At 49.7% G+C, this 19,237-nt stretch overlaps 1 protein-coding gene, 1 long non-coding RNA gene and 1 other non-coding gene across 3 annotated transcripts; 1 reads left to right on the forward strand and 2 right to left on the reverse strand.

Annotated features, from left to right (window-relative positions):
• Nucleotides 1-3,866: 3,866 nt before the first annotated feature.
• On the reverse strand, nucleotides 3,867-15,456 carry SLC1A5 (solute carrier family 1 member 5). The gene is made up of 8 exons (XM_006067463.4): nucleotides 14,218-15,456; nucleotides 11,859-11,901; nucleotides 11,357-11,404; nucleotides 10,365-10,531; nucleotides 7,374-7,607; nucleotides 6,447-6,641; nucleotides 6,166-6,300; nucleotides 3,867-4,726 (listed from the first exon to the last, which is right to left on the reverse strand). The coding sequence occupies exons 1-8, from the start codon at nucleotides 14,778-14,780 to the stop codon at nucleotides 4,492-4,494; spliced, it is 1,620 nt and encodes a 539-aa protein (XP_006067525.2). The 5' UTR covers nucleotides 14,781-15,456; the 3' UTR covers nucleotides 3,867-4,491.
• On the forward strand, nucleotides 12,337-13,507 carry LOC123330151. The gene is made up of 2 exons (XR_006545853.1): nucleotides 12,337-12,792; nucleotides 13,379-13,507. It is a non-coding gene; the product is annotated as an uncharacterized LOC123330151 (long non-coding RNA).
• A 2,563-nt stretch (nucleotides 15,457-18,019) lies between the features above and the next one.
• TRNAE-CUC lies at nucleotides 18,020-18,092 on the reverse strand. Its single transcript has one exon. It is a non-coding gene; the product is annotated as a tRNA-Glu (tRNA).
• Between the last annotated feature and the right edge of the window lie 1,145 nt (nucleotides 18,093-19,237).

Below are 19,237 nucleotides of genomic sequence, written 5' to 3' on the forward strand. Positions count from 1 at the left end.
AGGGTGGCCTACCACAGTGTGGGATCTTAGTTCCGAAATCAGGGATCAAATCCATATCCCTTGCGTCGGAAGGTGGATTCTTAACCACTGGACCACCAGGAAAGTCCCAAATTCCTATTCTTTTATTTCTCCTTTTTCTTACAGTTTGGGCAATATGGGATTATTTTGTGTGTGTGAAAGGATTTGCTTTTTAAATTTTTATTTCTGATCCAAATATAGTTGATTTACAATGTCGTGTTAATCACTGCTGTGCAGCAAAGTGATTCAGTTGTACACACACACACACATTCCTTTCTGTTATGGCTTATTGTAGGATACTGAATCTAGTTCTCTGTGTTGCATAGCAGGACCTTGCTGCTTTTTGGAATCATTTTTAATATCAGGTGTGAGTGGGTTATATTACCTATGAACCTCATTTCAGGAGAACCAAGAGGAGTTTCCCAGAGCTGACATGCAAGTCAGCACAAGCACTGGTGTGGCCCTGCCTGTGGTTTAAACACAAAAGCATTAACTTACGGGTTATTAATTCATTGGTAAATGGTCCCTGCCAAGAGTCTCTCTTGTTTAATTTAATTTTTGTGTCCCTGTGCAGCATGGGGGATCTTATTTCCCAGACCAGGGATGGAACCCATGCCTCCTTCAGTGGAAGTGCAGAGCCCCGACCACTGGACCACCAAGAGTACCCTATTATTCTGGCTCTCTCTGGGGACCCCCTCCCTAGATCTCCCCCTGACCCAGCAGCCCAGGGTTAACACTAGGCACAGTGGGAGGAATGTCTCAGTGGCTGTCAGATGGGCCAATGCATTTACTAAGTAGCATCTCTTTTGTGTATCACCACTGGACATTACAGAATATTTGGTCTGAAAAGCGAATGGCACACAAAGACATGTTTACAATGCACTTTTATGCCCGGCAACTCCCAAATGGAAACGATGCAATGTCCTTGAACACATGAAATAAGCTGTATACATCCAGACAATGGAATACTTCTCAGTAATTAAGGTGGACAGGGGGAGGGATGAACTACTGATACATGTGAAAACATGACTGAATTTCTAAAGCATTATGCTGAGTCAAAGGAGCTGATGCAAAAAGCTCCATACTGTACGATTCTGGTACTGTGAAATTCTAAGAGACAAAAAGAAATCCTTCAGGATCAAAAGCAGATTAGTGGTGGCTGGACCCGGGGCGAAAGAAGGAAATAACTGCAAAGGAGCATGAGGAAATCTGGGGAGGCAGTGGGAATACTGTGTTTTGTGGTGGTGGTTTTTCACGAGTGTAAGTATCTGTCAAAACTCATCCTTCAACTCCCCCAGTGGTTAGGACTCTGAGCTTCCACTGCATGGAGCGTGGGTTCGATCCTTGGTCAGGGAACTAAGATCCCACTGTTTTCGAGGCAAAAAACAAACCTCCTCCCATTGTGTGCTTTGACTGATGCAGTTTATTGTATGTAAGTTATACTCAATAATGTTGACCCCCCAGAAAGCAGAACTTGGCCACTACATATTCTTTATATGTACATGTATTTTCTACATAGATTGTATACGCAATTTATTACATATATAGGTGTTTATCTCTTTAAACAGCCATCCCTCATCACCCAAATCTAATCCATTCCCCCAAAAGCACAAAATAGAAAATTGGAGAATAAATAACTGTTTCAATTGAGGAAAATAAGACACCTCTTTCTCCACCCAAAAACCCCAAATGATTTCCCTAAATATCATTCAACACTCTTATCAAACACTTCTATAACTACCCACTAAGGATTTTGGCATAATAGAAAACATTGAAAACAATTAATTTTTCTACTCAGTGGACTCATTAGTGGCTATGTTTGTGCACAATACACAGTTTTGCACAGAATCAGATATGAATCTTTTTTCTGGGTCACACAGCAATGATCAGGAGATGTAACTAAATAACTCTCCATAAAGGTCAAAGCTACAAGATAACATTTATAACTGGATCCATATTGGTGGTGCCTCCAGGCACCTGCAGAAGCCTACATACCAACCCAGGGAGGGGAAGAGACTATCAGTCAGGAGTAATGTGCTTCAACAATGCACAAGACAGGATCCTGTTAGAACAGATGAGTCTTGATTGCTATCTTCCGCATCAGGGATTCAAACAGGACTGCCAACAGTTACACGGCAAGTTTTTGATGCAAACAGCAAATTGGGATTAAAAAAAAAAAAAGAGCAAGCCATTATTTTAGGGTAATGAGACTTAAGATATCAAGAGGTAGGGACTTCCCTGGCAGTCCAGTGGTTAAGACTTTGCCTTCCAATGCAGGGGATGTGGGTTCCATCCCTGGTTGGGGAGATAAGATCCCACATGCCTCGGGGGCCAAAAAAACCAAAACAGAGGCAGCGTTGTGATAAATTCAGCAGACTTAAAAAGATACCAAGAGGAAACTGCATTACTATGGAGGTGGTTACAGTGGGAAAGGAATTTACCACTGGTGGTACAAAACTTTTAACTAAAAGATAAAATACCTAGGAGAGATAATACCCACGTATTGTGTACCAGTTAATGTTTTCTCAACTGTGTGTGTAACCATCAGTCATATCAAGATACACATTTCCCGTCATAGAAAGTTGCCCTCAACTTTCCTGGTGGTCCAGTGATTGAGACTCTGCGCTTCCAAGGCAGGGGGCACCATTTCAACTCCTGGTTGGGAACTAAGATGGCACATGCCCTACAGCTTGTTTTAAAGTTCCTTTCTGCCCTCTCCAAATCGATAGATCTTCATGTGCAAGTCACTCAGTCATGTCCTACTCTTTGGTCATGCCCTACTCTTTGCAGATCGCAGTCCATGCAATTCTCCAGGCCAGAATACTGGAGTGGGTAGCCTTTCCCTTTTCCAGGGGATCTTCCCAACCCAGGGATCAAACCCAGGTCTCCAGCATTGCAGGCAGATTCTTTACCAGCTGAGCCTCAAGGGAAGCCCAAGAATACTGGAGTGGGTAGCCTATCCCTTCACCAGTGGATCTTCCTGACCCAGGTATCAGTCACCACTGTTCTGAGTTCTCTCATTATAGACCAGTTTAGTTTGCTCTAGACTTTCATATGGAACTTCTCAGGTGGCATTAGTGGTAAAGAACCCACCTCAGGTTCAATCCCTCAAGAAAATCCCTGGAGGAGGGCATGGCAATCCACTCCAGTATTCTTTCCTGGAGAATCCTATGGACAGAAATGCCTGGTGGGCTATAGTCCATAGGGTCACACAGAGTTGGGCATGATTGAAGCAACTTTGCACGTAGACCTTCATATAAATGGAATTATAAGGCACTTACTATTTCCAGTTCCATTCAAAGTGTTATCTGTGAGATGCATCGCATTGAGTGTATCTATCTATCTATCTATATATATTTTTGCCCAGCAGCCTTTCATCAAATGATGCTTGTACCCAGTAATCCAGTTGATGTTTCTAAGTTTTGGCAATTACGGAGAGCAACTCTAAACATCTGTGTACCAGTTTTTGAGTGAATAGGAGCTTTCCTTTCTCTTGGGTACATTCCCAGGACTGAGACTCACAAGCTCCCTGGTTAAGTAGATATTTTAATATATGCTTTGACACTAAAACACCCCATTTTCATAATCACCCAGTGATTTTCCAAAATGACTAGACCATTTTGCATTCCCACCAGCAACAACACGGGCTCTATCCACTTCCACACCCCATCAGCACGTGGTATTGCTTTTGATCGCTGCCCTGCCAAGTGAAGCAGTATCTCATGGTGGTTTCCAATGGTGTTTTTCGATAAGCAGATATTTCATTTCAATGAAGTCCTATTTGTATTTTCTGTTGTTTTCTGCATAGCTAGCATTTTTAGTCAAATTCTTACAAACATCTGATGAGATAGACTACAAACTGACAGTTTTATTGTTATAAACATCCTCAGAGTAACAGCAACATGTTATGAGTCTCCCTTCAGTGTTCCCAAGGAGTATTTGGTATTGTGGAGGGGACAGAGGGCCCGGGGACAGGGTGGGATGTACCGTGGAGAGTCACAGAACACACACACACACACACACACACACACACACACACAGAGCCACAGCCACCAAAATAACCAGAAAAGGAGCCAGCAACCTGTCAGAACATCCTTGCTCTCAGACAGCAGAATTTCCCATGATGCCCTATGCCCTGAGACAGGAAGGCCAGGCAGGCTGCCAGGATGGGGTGTGGAGGCCATGCTACTTCTCTGTCTTATATGGTTTCCTAGCCTTGGGTGGGGGCCAGGAGTTGAGGACTGGGCAGATTTGGAAACAGTCACACACACACACACACTCATTCACACACAAGCAACATACACCCCAGCAGCGAGGCCTCCCGGATCTGACGACAGGGAGGGAAGCTGAGGCCCATGGCTCCCGAGTGTGTGGCCAGGGCCCTCCAAGAGGCCTTGTTTGTCCGTTCATCCATCCCCCATGATTCCAATGTCCGGAGCACCCCCATGGGGCAGGGAAGGTCTCTGCAGGGATTCACATGACTGATTCCTTCTCACAGGTGTCAGCATCCCCAGCAGGTCCCGGGCAGCCTTTGAGGAGAGGGTTCCCCTCCTCGCTGGGGACCGGCAGCGCGGCCAGGGGCATCTCACTCTTCACCTGGATCAGCTCCGGCACGGAGTTGCGGTTCTCTGTGCGATCCAGGTAACTCTGGAGGAGTCCCGCCCCAAAGGCATCACCTTCCACGTTGAGCACGGTACAGGACCGGTCCCTGAAGGGGGAACAGTGACAGGGAAGTGAGTGGGAGGGGAGAGGTCAGGCCCCAGCCTCACCCCTCTCCCCCGAAATCTTCATAATCCCAAGTGCCCCATCATGCAGTTCTCTGCTTTAGAACCTCAAAGATCTCCTCCATTCTCCCTGGATCCCCAGCGATCCTCCTTCCAGTAAAATACAAGATTCATTCCTTCTGGAACCTCTCCTTTCCTGGGGGCCCCAGAAGAGCCCTCAATGCCTCTTTCTCCTTCTGAAATACTACATTATCCCTCAGGCCCCCTGAACTCCCTAGAACCCTAAGGATCTTCTTCCTTCCTCTTCTTATACATTTTGTGTGGGTGTGTATGCTATTAAAAAAAATTGAGATCTAATTCAGATATCATAAAATTCACCCTTTAAAAGCATACAACTCAGTGGGTTTTAGTTTTTTTTCAGAGTTAGGCAATCACTACTATTTAATTCCAGATTATTTTCATCACGGCAGAAAGAAACCCTTGTATCCATTAAGCAATTATTTCCCATTTTCTCCCACACCGCAGCCCTAGGCAACCACTAATCTACTTTGTCTATACATCTGCTTCTTCTGAACAGTTCATATAAATGGAATCATATACAATGTGGTCCTTTGTGTCTGGTTTCTTTCACTTAGCATAATATTTTCAAGGGTCATATGTTATGTATGTTTTTATCACTGCTTCATTCCATTGTATTGCTGGGTAATATTCCATTGTATGGACATATGACACTTTGCTTATCCATTTGTCAACTGATCAGTATTCGGTTTGTTTCCACCTGTTTGCTATTATGTATGGTGCTGCCATGAACAATCATGTACAAGTTTTTGTGGCCATGTTTTCAATTCTCTTGCGTTTAAACATAGGGGTGGTATTGCTAAGATACATGGTAACTCTCTAAGTTTTGAAACTAAACTGTCTTCTAATCTCTTAGGTTCTTAATACTTCATCATGATAGCTAACAATGATGTAGCACTTACTACTTACTCTTCTAAGAAAGCTGCTTGTATTAAGTTATCTAATCCTTCAGGAGAAACTATTCTCATTTTACAGATGGAGAAACTGAGACACAAGGCGATTAAGTTTTTATGTGTGATAAAGTTTTTATGTGTAATATTAATGTGTAATAATCTTACACATCTTATGTCCAAGGTCATAATAGCCAGCAACAGCTGATCTGGGAGCCTGATTGAAGAGTCTGCTCTATTAACTACCAGGGCATGCTACTTTTTTGGGGTTCCTGTTGGAACCCCAAAGATCCCTTCCTTCCCTCTGATTGGAATACTCTAGATCCCTTCCCCTTTCTTCTAGAATTCCTTCCTTCCTCTCCTCTTCTGCTCAGAGGCTATCAATGACCCACTTGCTCATTCCCTTCCCCAGGAGTACCCCTGGGCAAACCCTGAAATCCCAAACCCACACTCACACTAGCCAGTCCACGGCCAAGATCAAGGAGATGTCGTGAACCGGCAGGTTGACCGCCTCGAGGATGATGGCCAGAGTGAGAACCCCTCCAGATGGGATGCCCGCCGCACCCACACTGGATGCTGTGGCCGTGACCCTGGGGGAGGAGAAGGGAGGTCACAAGAAGGTCCCTGGGTAGTGGGAGGAGCTGCGGGGGGGCGGCTGCCCTGCCCAGGTTTTCTCTGTTGTCAAGGGAGGGGTCAGGTGGGTCGGCGGTCCCCGCCGCAGCCACCCCACACTCACAGGATGGTGATAATCTTCACGAAGTCCAAGGACCGGTGGTTGAGCTGTGCAATGAACACGGCAGCCACACACTGGAAGAGGGCGGCACCGTCCATGTTGACCGTGGCACCGATGGGCAGAATGAAGCGGCTGATGTGTCTGGCCACTCCATTCTTCTCCTCCACACACTTCATCATCAGCGGCAGCGTGGCGGAGCTGCGAGGACCACAGATCAGAGTCATTGTTCGCTCCCTAAGCTGGGCCACTTGGGCCCCGCCCACCGCCCAAGCCACGCCCCTGACCAGCCCCTGGGTCAGGCCCTGCCCACAGCGCCTCCACTGGGGCACAAGCTCCGCCCACCACCTTAGACCGCCCCCTGCTTCCCACACCCCCAGCCCTCCCAGCCCTCCATGCCCTTCTCTTCCCAGAGACAGAAAGCACTAGGGATCCCATAGAATGAAAGCACTCCAAAATAGAGTCCAGGACCCCCAGGGAGAGTACCGACCACTACTCGCCAAATACACATAAAGACTCATACCTAAATTCTGAGTGCTCGCTGACTCACACCCCTTCCCTCTACCTATAACAGACCTCGACTAGGCTGCTGTAGGGAGGTTTGGGTTTCTAGGGGACAGGGCCAGCAGATGGACAAACTACCCAGGAGGGGTGGAAGGAGATTTTGAGAGTTTGGATCCAGGGTCCTAGAGTCCCTCAAGGGCATGCCTGGGGGCAGGGAGGGCTTCTCAGAAAGGGAGGAATAAATCTCCAGGATAGCAGTTTCTTAAGAATAGGGGTTTTCCAGGACCTTATGAGAAACATACTGAAGTGTGGCCTCTGTGCCAGATCCCGTGTCCCACAAACAAAATTCTAGGGCTCTTTAGACATCAGATGCCCACTCCAGAACCCCTACTCTTAAAAACGCTGTCCTGTTCTGCTCCAAGGTCATACCTGGAGGAGGTCCCGAAGGCGGTGGCCAGTGGCGTCATGATGCCCCACAGGAAGCGGTAGGGGTTCTTGCGGGCGAAGAGGAAGTAGATGAGGGGCAGTGTCAGGAGCCCGTGGATGGCATGGCCGAGCAGGCAGCACAGGATGTATTTACCGAGACTGGCAAAGAGCAGCCCCACGTCCTCCATCTCCACAATCTTGCCGGCCACCAAGAACAAGATGCCCACAGGGGCGTACCTAATTACCCAAGAGACAGATTGCCACCTCTAATCATGTGCTCACCCAGTGCCAGGCACTGTGCTGGGCACATCTCAGCCTTCCTCAAAGGAAGCGCCCACTGCATCGTGGGCTGACGTTTGGACACCTCCCCTGTCATCTGCCACTCTCTCCTCTTGACATGGTGCTGCTGGGATGTAAAAGAAGTTTGGGTGGTTCCATCACCACATGGAGTAGACACCCACCAGATCTGCACTTAACACGTGACCAGGAAAGAAACACCCACCATGCAAACCATTTACATTTTCTGGGGTTTGTTACAGCAGCTGACATGACTTAAACCAATATACTGTCTCTCCATGAAAAATAAGGATTGTGACTCATGTCTTAATGACAGCTCCCAGGTATGAAGCATTTATGATGTGCTGAGCCCTTGAAGAGGATGGAATCTTCACCACAACCCCATGAGGGAGCTTTTATTTTGAGACTCTTGCAGCTATCATTGCATTAAGCAAAAGCAAATCGGTCTATAAAACAGGGACCCATAATGCTACCAACTTCACAAGAACTATGGGAGGATTAAATGAGATGCCAGTTGAAATGAGTTGAAAGCTTTCTGTGCCCAATAAGTGAAGTCTATAGACTTCAGCTAGGCTTCCCTGGTGGCTCAGTGGTAAAGAAGTTGCCTGCCAATGCAGGAGATGTAGGTTCGATCCCTGGGTTGGGAAGATCCCCTGGAGAGGGAAATAGCAACCCACTCCAGTATTCTTGCCTGGGAAATGCCATGGGACAGAGAAGCCTGGAGGGCTACAGCTCATGGGGGTCTCAAGACTCCGACACGACTTGGCAACTAAACAACAACAATTAGACTTCAGCTGGGATTTATTCTAACTCCTAGAGCGAAGATCCCAGGGGTTGCTCGTGCCTCCCTGCCAGGAGGGCTCCCATCATCACCTCGACTGTCTGATCACTAAAGCTACTTGTTTTCAAACCCCTTTTCCTCTACTTTTAACATTTATTTGGCTGTGCTGAGAGTTAGTTGCAGCATGTGGACCTAGTTCCCTGACCAGGGGCGGAACCCAGGGCTCCTGCATTGGAAGTATGGAGTCTTAACCACTGGACCACTAGGGAGGTGCCCCCTTTCTCCTCTTTAGTAACAAAAGAAAAGCACCATTTCCCAGCCACCTGTGTACCACGGTTTGGCCAAATGCCTGAACTTTAGCCACAGGGATGCGCCCAGAAATTACACCATTACTTGACAAATATTAGCTAAGCTCATTTATTGTAGGCACGCTATGGGGCAGGCACTGACCCAAGAACTTTACACATATTAACTCACTCGTGCCCAGTACTATCGATTCCATTTTCCACACGGGCAAACTGAGGCACGGCAGGATAAATAACATGTCATAGGGCACAGAGCTGGGGAGAGGCAGCACCAGGATGGGAACTAGGCTATCCAGCTGCAGAGCCTACTCTGACCCAACCTCCGAGTGTTTTCTACTGGGTTTCCCAGGTGGCTTGGTGGTTAAAAAAAAAAAGAAAAAAAAAAAGACGCTTGCCAGTACAGGAGACACAGCTTCCATCCCTGGGTCAGGAAGATCCCCTGGAGTAGGAAATGGCAACCCACTCCAGTATTCTTGCTTGGAAAAATCCCATGGACAGAGTTGCCTGGCAGGCTCCAGTCCATGGGGTTGCAAGGAGTCGGACACGACTGAGCGACTAAACAACAAAACTGTTTCTATTAGTTCCAACAGCAGCTTTGTAGATGTCAGCTACACTGGAATCAAGGTCAGGGAGGGAGATTTGGTAAAAACACAGCTGCCCTAACCCACCTCCTGATTTCTTTTTTTTTTTTGGCCATGCTGCATGGCATGTGGGATTCTTGTTCCCCAACCAGGGACTGAACCCTCACCAGCCTGCATTAGAAGCACAGAGTCAACCACTGGACAGCCAGGGAAGTCCCCCACCTCCTGATGTCTGACCTTCTGATCTAGCATGGGTGCTAAGAATCCACGTGACACCATGGGGAGACACGGCAGAGGGAGGTGGCAAGGGTGAAGCCGAAAGCCTCAGTATGTGTTTCTTTCCCTCATTATCTGAGGCCATTTAACAAAAGCTCATACACATTAATAATAATTGTAGCTGACATTAAGTGAATGCTCAGTAAGTGCGAGATGTTTACAGCACTTTCTAAGTGCTTTACTTACACCCCACTCACTCGGTTCATCTTCATGATAACCCTATAAAGCAGGCACTATTCTCAATCATCGACCCAAAGGCAAACATCTGATGACCCTGAAATCTGGAAAACTGAGATGCGTTAGCCAGGCTGTGGCCACAGCGCGGCTGTCTTTTGGTCCCCTTCCAGTGCCAGGTCGCGCTAGTGGTAAAGAACCTGCCTGCCAACGCAGGAGACATGAGAGACTCAGGTTCAATCCCTGGCTTGGGAAGATCCCCTGGAGGAGGGCGTGGGAAGCCACTCCAGTATTCTTGCCTGGAGAATCCCCATGGACAGAGGAGCCTGGTGGGCTGCAGTCCAAAGGGTTGCAAAGAGTTGGACACGACTGAAGCGACTTAGCAGTAGGATCAAGAAGGTTCTGGGATCAGTCTTAGCTCTCATGGAATACAGCACTGTTGTCTTATAGATAAGGAAACTGAGGCACAGAGAGAGTAAGTCACTTGTCCAAAGTCACACAGCCAGGGAACAGTCAGTGCGAGATTTGAATCTAGATGATCTGGTTTGAAGGGACAGATGTCCCCACTCCCATCACTTACCACATGATCCAGGAGACCAGCACCATGGTGGCATCATTGAAGGAGTTGAAGAAGCGAATGAGCAGCTCTCCCTCGGGCCCCAACTTCCGAAGGGCCACGCCAAAGATGATGGCAAACACCACCAGGCCCAGAATGTTCATACCCTCAACCTCACCCCCAGTGGGCACCTTTGGGCAAGAACAGATGGGGTGAGGAGGGGCCATTCGGTCAACCTGCACAGGGACTGGGGGCCTGTCCTGAGCACTGCTGGGACCCAGCAGAGACAAGACCATTCCCCAGGCCCCTTCCTCCAAAGGCTCATAGTCCAGGTCCAGGGACCACCCAGAGTGGGCAAGGGAGAACCCAAGGGAGTATGGGAACTGAGGAAGGCAGTGCTGCGAAACTCAGAGGAGAGGGATCAGAAGGACTTCCTGGAGGAGAGGGTAAAGACTTGGAGACTAGGGGTGAACAAGGTAAAGCAGGGAAGAGGTAGAAGGTTCTAGAGAGGTAACAATATGCAACAACCTAGAAATGACTCTAATCCAGGCATTCAAAGAAGAGAAAGAAGCTGGGGTAGAATGAGCCGGGCGGAGTCACAAGATGGGGCTGGGTGGGCGGATGGGCAGGGCTGGGGCCTCACAGAGCCCCATGGACTATGGTGAGGTGCCTGGGCTTTCTTCCGAGGGCACTCAGGAGCAGGAGAGGGCTTTAGGTGGAAGAGAGGAGAGGTCAGGTTTGCGCTTTGGAAAGCCAGGCTGAAGCGGGGTGGGGGTGAGAATAACAACCCAGATCAGAGCATGGCTGTAGGGAGGAAGAAGGGCAAAATGGAGATTCCAGAAAGGCAGAAAAGACAGAAATTGGGGAAGGGCTTCAGAGAATTTAAAACAGACTGCACCCCAAATGCTAGAAGACCCAGAGGGCAGACAAGACAGGGGTAAGAACAAAATGAAAAAATCTACAGCAACGGGCCACGGTGCAGCCCCCCGCCCACCCCAACCCTTCCCACCTCTTACCTTCACCAAGGTGCCGTTGAACAATCTCTCCTTATAGGAGGTAGTGTACTGCAGGAGGGGTTGAGAAGAGTCAGGATCAATTGTCTTTGTCAGTTGTCATCGAGGCTCCCCCATCCGACCCTGGCTCTGTTAATACTCAAAGCCCACCCTAGGCATCCCTTATACTGATTTTGTTCCATCCCACCATCAACCCCACTGCACTAGGACCATTCATACCCCCATTTTCCAGAGGTGGAAACTGTGAGGCTCACAGAGGTAAAGGCGCTTGCTCAGGGTCGCCCAACTAGAATTAGAACCCAGAAAGGGCTCAGAACCCATATTTTCATGAGAGGCGTGGATGGGTTTCATTCATAGGTCATCCAGGAGCCCTGCACTATGGCTATAAATAAGCAGGCATCTGTGTTTTTCCAGGTGCCACCCCAAATCAGGCATCCAGCAGCTGTGACTGCCTGTCTCCCTCCCTGTCCCCCCCCAACCCCGAGGGACACCCCTGAAGACTCACTGAGCGGAAGGCTGCAGATACCAGGTTGGAGGGGAAGATATTTCTGCAGAAAGAAACATGGGTGGGGTGGAGGGGGGCGGGTAGGGAGTATTAGATAAGGCAGGAGATCAGGGGGTATCAGGGTTACTGGGTTGGCTTCTTGGGGTGAAGGGAACCTTAGAGGCCCCATTTGTACCCAGACATGGTCCCCAACCATGCCTCAGCCAGGTTCAGCCAGGTACAGATGGACCTGGCCCTGCACATTTTTCCAGGGTGTGGGGAGTCTGAGCTGGACTCCTGGGGCCCCAGGAGACTAGTATTCTAGCCCCAAGGGAGTGCTGATTGAGACTGAGGAATGCCAGCTTCCCATGCCCTTCCCATGCCGGCTGGGGCAGGGCTACAGGGCCTGGGCTCCACCCCTGTAGCAGCCTCAATACCAGGGACATCTTGCATCAGCCACTTCCTCCTTCAGGCCTGAGGAAGGGGTGGCCCTGGGGGCTGTCTGGTGGCTTGCAGGGTGTGGGGAAAATCTGGGTGTGTTGGTGAGAAAGTGACAAGGATTGCCTGTGCTGTCGTGAAGGCATCTTTGTTTATGCGGCCACTCTTGTGTGAGGGTGTCTGGGTGTGATTAAGGATACAGCAGCATACATGAAACCCCATGCAGTGTGTGAGGGAGTCAGACAGCGGCCCCCTGTCTCTCAGGTTAAGACAAAAATAACAGCCAAGGCAACTATGGGCATTGGACTAAGTGCTGAATATAAATCAACTCATTTCATCCTCCCAACAGCCCTTGGGGCGGGGCCCTGTTATCCCCATTTGACAGGAAAGTAAACTGAAGCACTGACAGGTGAAGAAACTTGCAGGAGCGGCAGAGCTGGGATTTGAGCCCTGCTAGCTGGTTTCACAGTCCTAACTACGCAGCAACCTCAGATCCTCCCTCTCACCAAAGCCATGGGTACGCAGCTGGTTGTGGGGGGGGGGGGTGGGGGGGCGCGGGTTAGTGTTTAGAGGTGTGCGACCCTGAAGGTGTATGTGAGTGTCTATGTGCTCTTGAGCTGTGTTTAGGCAGGGTTTCACATGTTGGTGTGATCGGCAGCATCAGTGAGTGGCTGTTTGTGCTAAAAAGGTGGCAGTGCCCAGTGTGTGTGACGGTATAAGCCCATGTGTTGGTGAGATGGCACAGCCGTGTGTCTGCGTGCCTGTGTCCAGCTGTGTGTCAGCTGCTTATAAAGCTGAGTGGTTCTGAGATGTTCCAGGTCAGTTGTCGAGTGACTGGCCAAGTGTGCCTGGATCTGGCACAACACCAAAGCTTGTACACATAAAAACAGCCTTCAGGTGGCTTGCCTGTCAGCAGGTCAGCCTGTACTCAGCCAGGCCAGCCAGGGCTGGGTCGGGACGCAGCTATCTGCCTGACCCAGGAGGTGCCCACCCACGTTAACTTCTGGACACCCAGCCTTCCCTCAATATCAGCCTGTGTTGATGCCAAGAGGCCACGGGGGAACCCTGTTCCGTGACTCATCATTTCCTTCTGTCACTTCCAGGAAGTCCCCAACCAACCTGGAGACACTGAATCAGCAGCCCTCAGAGGCAAGGCCATGTGGACCCAGCCCGTCTGCCCTCCTTAAAAGGGAGAAGAGACATTCTTGAGGCACAGGGAGCAAAAGCCCAAAGGAAAAGAATCTGCCCCCTCTCTGGGCAGCCTAGTGCCAGCGGAGGGCGGCCGGGGACCAGACAGAACAGGAAATGGGATGGTAAGGCTGCATAGGTGGCAGCATGCATGGTCCAGCACAGATGAACTAGGCGTGGAAGAGAGGCTCAGAAAAGGACCTGGCTTTGTCTGGGTGACACGTGGTGGGGGAACCACGTGGGAAGAGGGCCTGGCTGGGGGGGTCCCCTCCAATCTCCTCGAGTCCTTCAGGGCCCCCTGATACAGGGCTCCCCAAACTTTTATCCGGACAGGGGACTTAAATCTTTATCCAGAAATCTCATCCTGGGGCCCTCCAACACTCAAAGATTCCCTTCCAATATCCCCTCAGCATCCTCCCCCTTCACAGCAGAGGTCCCCCTAGCCCCCCCCCCCCAACACACCCTCCCCACCACCCTGGCTGCCAAGCATCACTCCTAAAACTTTCATGCCTATCACTCTCCTGTGGGGTCCCCTTTATGTACCCAAGCTCTCATATTTAGAAACCTCCCTATCCTGACCCTCCCCAGAGCCCCCCCAACTATCCCTCCCCATTTTTCCTGAGGCCCTGGGGATGTCCCGGGCCTTCCACCCCAGGACCCCAAACCCCTCTTCCGTCCACGTGGCGACTCCCCTTCCCACCAGGCTGAAGCACCCCTATCCCCCACCCCTCCACCAGGTAGGGCGGGCTCTGACCTCACAAGATCCAGGAACGAATCGAGCACCTCCTTGCTGGGGGCCTCTTCCACCGGAGCCCCGACCGAGGTGTTGATGGCGGCGAAGGCGGCGCCCGGCTGCAGCGCGAGCGCCAAGCCCACGCCGAGCGCGGACGCTAGCAGTGTGGTGACAAGGAAAAAGAGCAGCGCCCAGGCGCCCAGGCGCCCGAGCGCGCTCGGATCCAGGCTGGCGGCGCCGCCGATCAAACTGCACACCACCAGCGGCAAGATGATCATCTTTAACAGGCGCAGCAGCAGCTCTCCGGGAAAGGAGAAGGCTTCCAGGCGCGCGGGGCCCAGGGCGAGCGCGCCGCCGGCTCCCGAGACCCCCAGCCCCAGCGCCACGCCGGCCACCACGGCCACTACCGTCAGCAGCACCAGCAGGTTGGCGCGAAAGCAGCGACGCACCTGATCCCCGGAACCGCAACGGCCGCCTTTTAACGAGCCTACGTCCTCTATGGGGACCAACATCGAGACACCGTTGGCGGTGGGTTCCGCCGCCGCGTACCCTTTGGGGTCTCCCTTAGCCGGATCGGCCACCATGATGAACGCCGCTGGGGTTCCTTAGCGCCTGCAAGTTGGGAGCGCTTGGGGTTCCTTCTCAAGACGCTGACGTTCCTTAAAACTTTAACAGAGTCCGGAGGCTAGAACTTTCAAGAATTCTTTGCAGTTGTGAGTTCACAGCGCTCAAGTTCCTTGGCTCTTAGAAGCTGAAATGTTTGAGAGTCCCTTGGCTGGGCGCTGGGGTTCCTCTGTTCTCTGTGTCCGGCGCTGAAAGCTGGGAGGTGGGAGCGTTGGCGTTCTTGACCGTAGGGGTCAGGAATATGGGAGGTTCTCGAAATGGGACCCTGGGGTCCTCGGCTCCGGAAGGGTTGAAGACGTCTGGGCGGCGGAGGTCTTCAAGAGACTAGGTCCTGGTGGCTCAGATCCGGGACGCCTGGATCCGGGAGGCGGGAACCTGGCGGTTGGCGGGGTCCTGGAAACAGAGGACTGGGGAGTCTGAGTCTGGGGGCCAGAAGACGGAGCTCCGGGAAGAGAGGGGGCCAGGTTCCTGGGTCCAAGAGGGGAGATTCGAGCCCCGGGGTGCCGAAGGCGGCGGCCCGAGACCCCAGGAGTAAACAGCTGCTAGCCTACACCAAACCTCCTGAGCGCGCCGCGTGGCTCTGAGTGGCTTTAGCGGAAGCTGGTGGAATCAAGAATCCTCGGGCGAGGCGGGAGAGAGCGCGGGGGGTGGGGTGGGGGGTGGGCAGGACCAGCGCGCCGCTGCCGATTGGCTCTCGCGCTTATAGAGCGGGTCTTAGGACGGGGGTGGGGCCAAGACATCCCTAGGGATGGCGAAATAACAGAGTTTGTATTCAGGGGCGGGGTCCGGATGGGGCGTGGAGAGTCCGCAGGGGCGGGGCGTTGGAAGGAGGTTTGTTTTTCCCGCCAAAGGCTAGGATTGGAGGCTTTAAACCACAAAAGTCCGTGGAGCCAAATCATCTAGAAAGTGCCAGGTGATCCGCGGGGGGCTTATCGTGTAAATCTGTTTAGCTCCTTCCACCCTAAATTCCGGTTTTTTGTTCCTCGATGTCAAAGTAAAATACAGATCCCTCACGTGAATGATGTTAATAATTTTCAGAATAAAGGTTCTCAGTTCAGAGCCCCACACGTGTCGATTAATGGCAGAATCGATGCGTTTGAACTGTGGTGCTGGAGAAGACTCTTGCGAGTCCCTTGGACTGCAAGGAGATCCAACCAGTCCATACTAAAGGAGACCAGTCCTGGGTGTTCATTGGAAGGACTGATGCTGAGGCTGAAACTCCAATATTTTGGCCACCTCATGCGAAGAGTTGACTCATTGGAAAAGACTCTGATGCTGGGAGGGATTGGAGGCAGGAGGAGAAGGGGACGACAGAGGATGAGATGGCTGGATGGCATCACTGACTCGATGGACGTGAGTTTGGGTGAACTCCGGAAGTTGGTGATGGACAGGGAGGCCTGGCGTGCTGCGATTCATGGGGTGGCAAAGAGTCGGACACGACTGAGCGACTGAACTGAACTGAAGATTATAATCCACTTCCCCCTAGGTAGGTAATTTGCAATTATCTATTTTAAATGGTAATTCAGTTTAATCTAAGGCTTTTGCTTTCACCAAATAGTTTCCTCTTTTTATTATGAAAATTTTCAAGATACAAAAAAGTTTAGAGGATTTTACAGTGAACATCCATATAGCCTAGACCTAGAGTCTAGAGTTATTTCACCATACTTCTATATACAATTTCTATACATTTATCTTTCTCTAGCCATCTACCCATTCACCTTCTTTGGCTACATGTCAAAGTAAGTTGCAAATATCAGCGCCCTTTCTAAACAATTAAGGATGCATTTATTAATCACAGTTCAATATTTGTATGCAGTCCTCTTTATTTATTTATTTATTTTTAATTTTTGGGCCATGCTGACTGGCTTGTGGGATCTTAGTTCCCTGACTAGGGCTTGAACCCACATTTTGGGCAATGATAGTGCTGAATCCTAACCACTAGACCACCAGTGAATTCCCTGTAGACAGTCCTTTTTCACAAAATGCACAAACCATTAGTAACGCCTGCTGGTTTTTAACAAATGCATATGCCTGATTTCACTGGAATCTCCAAAATTGCTTGGTGAAGTTGGGTCCACTAATATACCCATTCTCCAGATGGGCAAAACTGGGCCTTATGGCCAGAGGAAGTCACTCATCTTGAAGCCACACCTGAAGGGAGCTGGGAGCTGCAAGCCTGCCTCTCAAGACCCTACCCTTAAAGGAAATCAGTTGTGATCTCCTCCTCCTCCTGGCCATGTTGAAATCCTACTTCTTTCCCACCTGGACTGTTCTCTGATAACGTATCACGTGTTCACACTTGTAAAGATTATTGATAGTGATCATCTCAGAGGCTTCCTTCTAAAGCAACTGTGGGGCCTTAGGCAAGTCACCACCTCTATAAGCCTGTTTTCTCTTATAAGTCTGTAAAATGGGGAGAATAATAGTAGCTCAGACTTCCTTGGGTACTGAAGATCAAATGAGACCCTACATTCAAAGTATTTAGATGGGGTACAGGTTAACCCCTATAAAGTTAACTATAACTACTCTTATTGTTGTCACTATCTCTCTAAAATATTTGTTGTTGCTGTTCAGCCACTCACTCATGTCCAACTCTTTGCAACCCCATGGACTACAGCATGCCAGGCTTCCCTGCCCTTCACTATCTCCTGGAGTTGGCTCAAACTCATGTCCATTGAGTCGGTGATGCCGTCACTCCCTTCTCCTGTCCTCAATCTTTCCCAGCATCAGGGTCTTTTCCAATGAGTCGGCTCTTTGCATCAGACGGCCAGAGTATTGGAGCTTCAGCTTCAGTATCAGTCCTTCCAGTGAATATTCAGGGTTGATTTCCTTTAGGATTGACCACTTTGATCTCCTTGTTGTCCAAGGGACTTTCAGGAGTCTTCTCCAGCACCATAGTTTGAAAGCATCAATTCTTTGGCACTCAGCCTTCTTTATGGTCCAACCCTCACATCTGTACATGACTACTGGAAAAATCATAGCTTTGACTGTTTGCAATCACTTTGTTGGCAAAGTAATATCTCTGCTTCTCAATACACTGTCTACATTTGTCATAGCTTTTCTTCCCAGAAGCAATAAATAAATAAATATTATTATGTTATTAAAATATTTTGGCATTTATGTTATTTATTTGGCTGCACCAGGTCTTAGTTATGGCATACGGGATCTTTGATCTTCCTTGTGGTGTGTGGGATCCCAGTTCCCTGACCAGGATTTGAACCTGGGCCCCTTGCGTTGAGAATGCAGAGTCTTAGCCACTGGACCACCAAGGAAGACCCTATTGTTGTTGTTGTCATTATTATTGAAGAACATGGTTTGGGAGTCCCCAACCAGCTCCAGATGGTGTTTGCCCCTGGTGGTAAATTATTCCTCCTGGTCACTTGGTCTCAGCCAGCCCTAGCCCTCCACCTGCCTGGACAGGAGCTTTGAGAGCTTATGATGACATCTGGCAGGAACTGAAGGGGCCAAACCGAGCAGAGAATTTGCCCAGAACCTGAAGAGCCCACCACCCAGGCACAAGTGGCCATATAGACCTCCTTCCTGGGTCTCTTGGATGCTCTCCCTCCTAAATTCTCCCAGATTCCACGCCTCCTACTTCAGAAGGCCCCCGTCCATCACCCCACCCTCCGAGTCTAAAGCTGTATTCGTTCGACACTCACATTAAACTCCCACATGCTTGGCGCTCTGCTAGACACAAAACGTGGGCCCTAAAGCCACACAGACTGGTTCGAGTCCTGGCTCCACCACTTATCAGCTAAGCATCAGTTTCCGCATTTGTCCTAGAGTCATTGTGAGAGTGAATTTGATGGCGTACACAGAGACCCCTGACGCAAAACACGAGGGGACAATTCCTCAGCACTCTGTTCATTCCACAAATACTCCTCGGGCCATTACTAGGGGCCAAGTGCCATTCAAGGGGCTGGGGATTCCACAGTAAGGAAAAAATTAAAAATAAAGCCCAGGAAATATATTCATTATCTTTTTTTGGGGGGGCCATGCCATGTGGCTTGCAAGATCTTAGTTCCCCAACCAGAGGTTGAATCCAGGCCCTGGCAGTGAAACATGAGTCCTAACCATTGGACCACCAGGGAATTCCCTCAATATGTTACAATAACCTATAATGGAAAGGAAAACTATATATATATATACACACATCTGAATCATATACATATATATATATGAATCATATATATATCTGAATCACTGTTAGAGATCAGAAACTAGCACAACATTGTAAATCAACCATTCTTTGATAAAAACTTTTTAAATAAAATTTAAAAATAATAACTCATACAAAACTCCTCACTAGTGTTCTAGCAAGGGGAGATGAGGAAATGAACTTGGGTTGTCAGGTGGGAATAAGAGCTGGAGAAAGAGAAACCGTTCATTGCCCAGCAGATACAGCAAGAACAAACAG

Source organism: Bubalus bubalis, chromosome 18, assembly GCF_019923935.1.
Source record: "Bubalus bubalis isolate 160015118507 breed Murrah chromosome 18, NDDB_SH_1, whole genome shotgun sequence".
Taxonomy (NCBI): Eukaryota; Metazoa; Chordata; class Mammalia; order Artiodactyla; family Bovidae; genus Bubalus; species Bubalus bubalis.

Excerpts from the sequence above, each read along its gene's own strand:
- SLC1A5 (XM_006067463.4), bottom strand. The coding sequence starts at position 14,780 with ATGGTGGCCGATCCGGCTAAGGGAGACCCCAAAGGGTACGCGGCGGCG. Across the intron at positions 10,532-11,356 it reads TCAACGGCACCTTGGTGAAG|GTGCCCACTGGGGGTGAGGT; the intron begins GTAAGAGGTGGG and ends TCTTGCCCAAAG. Across the intron at positions 7,608-10,364 it reads CTGGTCTCCTGGATCATGTG|GTACGCCCCTGTGGGCATCT; the intron begins GTAAGTGATGGG and ends TTGGGTAATTAG.